The sequence below is a fragment of the Myotis davidii genome, unplaced genomic scaffold, assembly GCF_000327345.1.
Source record: "Myotis davidii unplaced genomic scaffold, ASM32734v1 scaffold135, whole genome shotgun sequence".
NCBI lineage: Eukaryota > Metazoa > Chordata > Mammalia > Chiroptera > Vespertilionidae > Myotis > Myotis davidii.
The window spans coordinates 301,226-307,617 of record NW_006289813.1 but is presented as its reverse complement, the minus strand read 5'-3'; the positions used below and the strand labels follow the sequence as shown (position 1 = coordinate 307,617).

Sequence of the window (6,392 nt, the reverse complement as noted above, 5' to 3'; positions counted from 1 at the left end):
GGCCGCGGACCCCAAGCCGGCGGAGATCACGGATGTGCCCCCGGTGGATCGCGGGGCCGCGGAGCCGCCAGAAGAGGCTCCCAGGAGCAGGTACGTACTCGGAGCGGGGAGCATTTTCACCTCCGGACCTGCCGGCCGAGTGGGTGAACTTCACAGTAGGAGTCACTCCCTCGCTAGAACTAAGTTTTACAGTTGAAGCCGCAGGATGTAGATTCTGGGGAGAGAACCATGCCTTCGGGTGGCTGTGGGAGGAATCCAGGTGTAGCAGTGTTGAAGTGAATAGCCACACGTGGTATTATTCATTGGAGAATTTAGATGACCGTAGTTTTCATTCTTCTGGAGTACTTTTGCGGGGGTAAGTAGTTTTTTAAATTTTAAAAACATTTTTATGTATATTTATTGACTTTTAGAGAGAGGGGAAGGGAGAGAGAAAGAAACATCAATTTATTGTTCACTTCTTTATGCATTGATTAGTTGCTTCTTGTATGTGCCCTGACTGGGGATTGAACCCACAACCTTGGCTTAGGCAACTTTGCCTTATCTGGAGGATGCTCTAACCAACTGAGCTACCCGGCCAGGGCAAGACATTTATTATTATTTTTTAAATTTTATTTTATTTATTTACTGGAGGCCTAGTGCATGAAATCGTGCATGGGTGGGTCCCTTGGTGTGGCCTGCTGGAATCAGGCCCCAGCTGGCACCCCCAGCCTCACAGCCCCGCCTGGCACCCTGCCTTGGCCTGGCACCCTGCCTTGGCCTGGCACTGCCCCCTCACCTGCTCCACCATCCTGCCTGCAGGGCGATCAATTGGGGCTGGTCTTAGTCCCCCTCTACCCCCTCCCCCCCCAGCTCCCTCAGCACTTGGGAGCCTGAGAGTGGCCCTGTCCCCTGCTGCTGCTGCTGCTGCTGGTTGCTGTCGGTTCCCCAGTGCCTCCACTGCCACCTGCTGCCAGCACTCCATTGCTGACACCTGCCATGCTCCACGTTGCCCCCTGGTGGTCAGTGCACATCATAGCGAACGGTCAAACTCCCGGTCATTCAGTTTGCATATTAGGCTTTTGTTATATACAATTTAGTTTATTTTGTTAAATATATTTTTATTGGTTTCAGAGAGAAAGGGAGAGGAAGAGGGAGATAGAAGCATAAATGATGAGAGAGAATCGTTGATAGGCTGCTTCCTGCACACCCCACAGTGGGGATCCGTGTCAGGGGAATCGAGCCCTGACCTCCTGGTTCATAGGTCGATGCTCAACCACTGAACAATGCCCACTGGGCTACGGAGTTAGCCAATCAATGATTCTCTCTCATCATTTAAAAAATATATGTATTTTTATTGATTTCAGAGAGGAAGAGAGAGGGAGTGAGAGATAGAAACATCAATGATGAGAGAGAATCATTGATGGGCTGCCTTCTGCAGGACCCACACTGGGGATTGAGCCTGTAACCCAGGCATATACCTTTGACTGAAATTGAACCTGGGACCCTTCAATACACGGGCTGATGCTCTATCCACTGTGCCAAACGGGCTAGGGCTTTAATTTTTTTAAAATATATTTTTTATTGATTTCAGAGAGTAACAGAGAGAAAGAGAGAGAGACAGATGCATAAGTATTCTTTTTATTTTCTCTTATAAAAATACATTTTTATTGATTTCACATAAATGTGAAGGGAGGGGGATGGAGAGATAGAAACATCAATGATGGGAGAGAATCATTGATAGGCTGCTTCCTGCACACCCCACAGTGGGGATCCGTGTCAGGGGAATCGAGCCCTGACCTCCTGGTTCATAGGTCGATGCTCAACCACTGAACAATGCCCACTGGGCTACTTATTTATTTTTAAAATTTATTTTTAAAAAATATTTTTATTGATTTCCGAGAGGAAGGGAAAGGGAGAGAAAGATAGAAACATCAGTGATTAGAGAGAATCACTGATTGGCTGCCTCCTGCACACCCCACACTGGGGATTGAGCCTGTAACCCAGGCATATACCTTTGACTGAAATTGAACCTGGGACCCTTCAATACACGGGCTGATGCTCTATCCACTGTGCCAAACGGGCTAGGGCTTTAATTTTTTTAAAATATATTTTTTATTGATTTCAGAGAGTAACAGAGAGAAAGAGAGAGAGACAGAAAACATCAATGATGAAAAAGAATCATCAATTGGCTGTTTCCTGCATGCCCCCAAACTGAGGATTGAGCCCGCAATCTGGGCACGTGCCCTTGACTGGAATCGAACCCAGGACCTTTCGGTCCACAGGCTGATGCTCTATCTCCTGAGCCAAACCCGCTAGGACTTCTTCTTCTTTTTTTTTTTTTTTAGTGTTTTTATTATTTTTTTTTAGAGAAAGAGAGGGAGGGAGAGGAATAGAGAGATAGGCCCAGCTGGTGTGGTTCAGTGGTTGTGCGTTGACCCATGAACCAGGAAGTTAAGGTTGGATTTCTGGTCAGATTCCATGCCCTGGTTTCAATCCCCAGTAGGAGGAAGGCAGGAGGCAGCTGATTGATGATTCTCATCACTGATGTTTCTATTTCTCTTTCTCCCTTCCTCTCTCTGAAATGAATAAATTTTTTTTTAAAAAAAACATTGATTAGAGAGGAACATCATCAAGTGGCTGCCTCCTGTATGCCTCCTGCTGGGAACCGAGCCTGCAACCTTGGGCATGTGCTCTGATAAGGAATTGAGCTAGCCACCTCTTGATTCATGGGTTGATGCTCAACCTTTGAGCCACACTGGCCAGGCTACCCTCCTTCTCCCCCCTTCTTGACTTACCTTGCTTTCAAACCATTCCTGAAATACTTATATCCAATGTGAACTGTATCTAGTATCTAATTTGGAGTGACTGAGCACATTTTTTTGGAGTGAAGAGTTTGATAGCTGTATAAGTAGAGTTGTGCCTGACAAAAGACAAATGATTTCTGCCTCAAATAGAATTTTGTTTGATTAACATAGCTAAGTGTGTATCTTCAAATACTGCAATTCAAATATTTCAGAGGTTTGATGTGTATATTTGGCTTAACTAATCTCAGGTTGATAATTAAAGTAAAATGCCAAAATTTAGATCAATTTAGATGGATGTCAGTGTGGATTATAAGCTTAACTTACAAAAAATAACTTTGGCTCAGTGGATAGAGTGTCGGCCTGCGGACTGAAAGGTCCCAGGTTTGCTTCTGGTCAAGGGCATGTACCTTGGTTGCGGGCACATCCCAGTGTGGGGTGTGCAGGAGGCAGCTGATCGATGCTTCTAACTCTCTTCTATCCCTCCTCTTTCCTCTCTGTAAAAAATCAATGAGATATATATGCTTTGTTATCTGATGATTCGAACTAGGTTAACTAAACTTTGTTTTTGTAAGTTAGGTTTTTGTGTTTGTGTGTTTTCTTTTTTGAGGGACTCAGCATGAACATAAAATCGTGCTGTAATGTGCTTAAGGACTTAGAATTTACATATCTGTTAAAATGATTTGCTAAAAGTTTTTATTCCAACATCTGTTACAACAAACATACATCTCAAGTCAATGATTTTTTTTAAATAATGAGATTTTACTGTTTTGGATTTTTACCAAATTAGTTTAAAAATATTTTTATTGCCCTTCCCTAGCTGGTTTGGTTCAGTGGGTAGAGCATCGACCTGTGGACAGAAGGGTCCCGGGTTTGATTCCAGTCAAGAGCACATGCCCAGGTTGTGGGCTCGATCCCCAGTGGGGAGTGTGCAGGAGGCAGCCAGTCAATGAGTCTATCTCATCATTGATGTGTCTCTCTCTCTCTCTCTCTCTCTCTCTCTCTCATAAAAAAGTGTCTATTAGAACAAAACACAACAACTCCCTTCCTCTCTGAGATCAATAAAAATATATTAAAAAAATAAAAATATTTGTATTGATTTTGGAGAGGAAGGAAGAGGGCTAGAAACATCAATGATGAGAGAGAATCATTGTTCAGCTGACTCCTGCACTCCCCCTACTGTGGATCAAGCTTGCTACCCAGGTGTATGTTCTGACCTGGAATCGAACCATGACTTCCTGGTTCAGAGGTCAACACTCAATCACTGAGTAACACCAGCCAAATTAGGTTTTAAAACTAATATATTTAAAACAAGATCCAATATACCCTTTTTATTTTCTTTTTGAATTTCAACAGTAATGAAAAGACTGATGGTAAGAATGATGTTGAAGAATCCAGTAAATCTTCCTCTGCTGTTTCACAGAGAAGAAAGCGAATATCAAGTACTCCTACTCTGGTTAAGCCTAGTGTCAGTGTTCCTTCAGAGCCTCATCCCTTATCTGCAGTTAATCAAGAAGATCCACAGCCACACCCAATACCAACAAAAGAGAAACAGCCATGCTCCGACAGATACCGAATATATAAAGCCCAGAAACTGAGAGAAATGTTAAAAGAAGAATTAAGAAAAGAGAAGGTAAGAGAGGAAAATCAGAATTTTGACTGCCTGCCAGATTTCAGTTTTTGTGTCAGTTATCATTGGAGGAAAAATAATCATTTGTAGCATTATATGGGGGAACAAAACCAAGTAACATCCTTCATGTTAACAGAATATCCCCTTTTCTCTCTTTTTTTTTTCTGAAATATTTTTTAATTTTAATTCTTTATTGTTGACCCCTCCCCTCCCTTGTCCTCTACCAGCCTGGTCCCATCCCCTCCCCCAGCCCTGGCCTTCACCCCCTCCCCCCCAATTGTCTGTGTTCATTGGTTATGCTTATATACATACAAGTTCTTTGGTTGATCTCTTCTCCCCTCCTCTTTTCTTAACGGAATGATTAAGAAGCACTGTGGATTTAACCTTTTTTTCCATTATACTAATTTTTATGTTTTATTTGTCTATATTTTGATTGTTTTTGGTGAAGGCTACAAATAGAAGCTTCATGCATGCACACAGATACCCATATAAGCATATTTATAACTTTGTTGTTTCTTTAAATGTTTTTATTGATTTCAGAGAGAGGAAGGCAGAGGGAGATAGAACATCAATGATGAGAGAATTATCGGTCAGCTGCCTCCTGCAGCACCCCTTATTGGGGATTGAGCCTGAAACCAGGGACTATGCCCTGACTGGGAAATCAACCACCATATCCTGGTTCATGAGTTGACTCAACCACTGAGCAACACTGGCCAGACTGTGTTTTATTTTTTTAATTGTTTTTATTTTTTATTTTAATTGACTTTTAGAGAGAGAGGAAGGGAGAGGTACAAAGGGAGAGAGAGAAACATCAACTGACTGCCTCCTACACATTCCCCTACTGGGGGTTGAGTCTGCAACCCAGGCACTGCCTTGATAGGGAATTGAAACAGCCAGCTTTTGGTGTATGGGGCAGTGCTTAGCTAACTGAGCTACACCAGCTGGGCATACTTATAACTTTTAATCAGATTTTTTTATGAGGCTGTCCAAGTGACATGAGTTACATTCATTTGATTTAAGACAAGTATAGTTGAGCAAAAATGAATTAGTAATATTTTCTAAATTGACAATATGGAAAATTATAAATGGAAAAAATATTCATGTATGCATATAGTAGAGTCCATGTCTTTTTTCATCTTGAAGCTTATTTTTCTAAGAGGACAATGTAACCAGTGAAGCATGCAAGCTCTGGAGTTAGTTACTAAAGGTTTGAATATTAGATTCATCCATTACTGACTATATGACTTTAGGCAATTTAATTTCTTTCTTTGTGTATTTCCTCATCTGTAAAATAGGACTAATAATAGTATCTACCTAATTGAAGGATTGTGAAGATTAAATGCATTAATACATGTAAAACTCATTTAGATTAGTGTCTGGCAAATAATAAGAACTTAACAAATGTCAGCTTTTAATTATAGCATTCTCTTCTTTTTTTAATTAAGAGGAAGGCACTTAGCTTGGTGCTTTATATTTGTTATCTCAGAATCACTCTTTTACACCAAAGGAAACAAGCTCAGAGAGGTTATTTTTTTTTTTTTATGTTACACATTTGAATCCGTATTCTTTAAAACCTAAGCCTGAAAAATGTTGTTTTATAGAATATGCTTAATTAGATTTATTTTGGGCAATTAAAAATTAGACATTTGCTTCAAGAATTTTATAAAATACACAGAATTAGAATTCACTGCAGGGTAAGCAAAAGCTATGTATTTATAAATTCTCAGTAAATTATTATAGTTAGAAGGCACCAGTAAGCATGATTTTATACATTGGGCTTTTATCCAGTCCCAGTCACTTTAGTGTTTAAAATTCCTTAATATGCAACAACTTCTTAATGTTCAGTTTATAAAATTTTCCCTAAAATTGTGCATAATTGTGGTAGGAGTAATATTCAAGCATTTGCAATGAATGCAGTAGTGGACTGTATACTTGAATATAGTTACATTTGAAATTCTTCTATATTTAAAAATAAAAGTGGA

At 40.6% G+C, this 6,392-nt stretch overlaps 1 protein-coding gene across 1 annotated transcript in view; it reads left to right on the top strand.

Annotated features, from left to right (window-relative positions):
• Nucleotide 1: 1 nt before the first annotated feature.
• The window catches only part of BDP1 (B double prime 1, subunit of RNA polymerase III transcription initiation factor IIIB), a gene marked incomplete at its 5' end in the record, with an annotated part of 87,736 nt that continues 81,345 nt past the window's right edge, over nucleotides 2–6,392 (top strand). Inside the window, 2 exons of the mRNA XM_006762480.2 lie at nucleotides 2–90; nucleotides 4,137–4,413. Coding sequence (XP_006762543.1) covers nucleotides 2–90; nucleotides 4,137–4,413 — 366 coding nt within the window. The remainder of the gene's footprint in view (nucleotides 91–4,136; nucleotides 4,414–6,392) is intronic.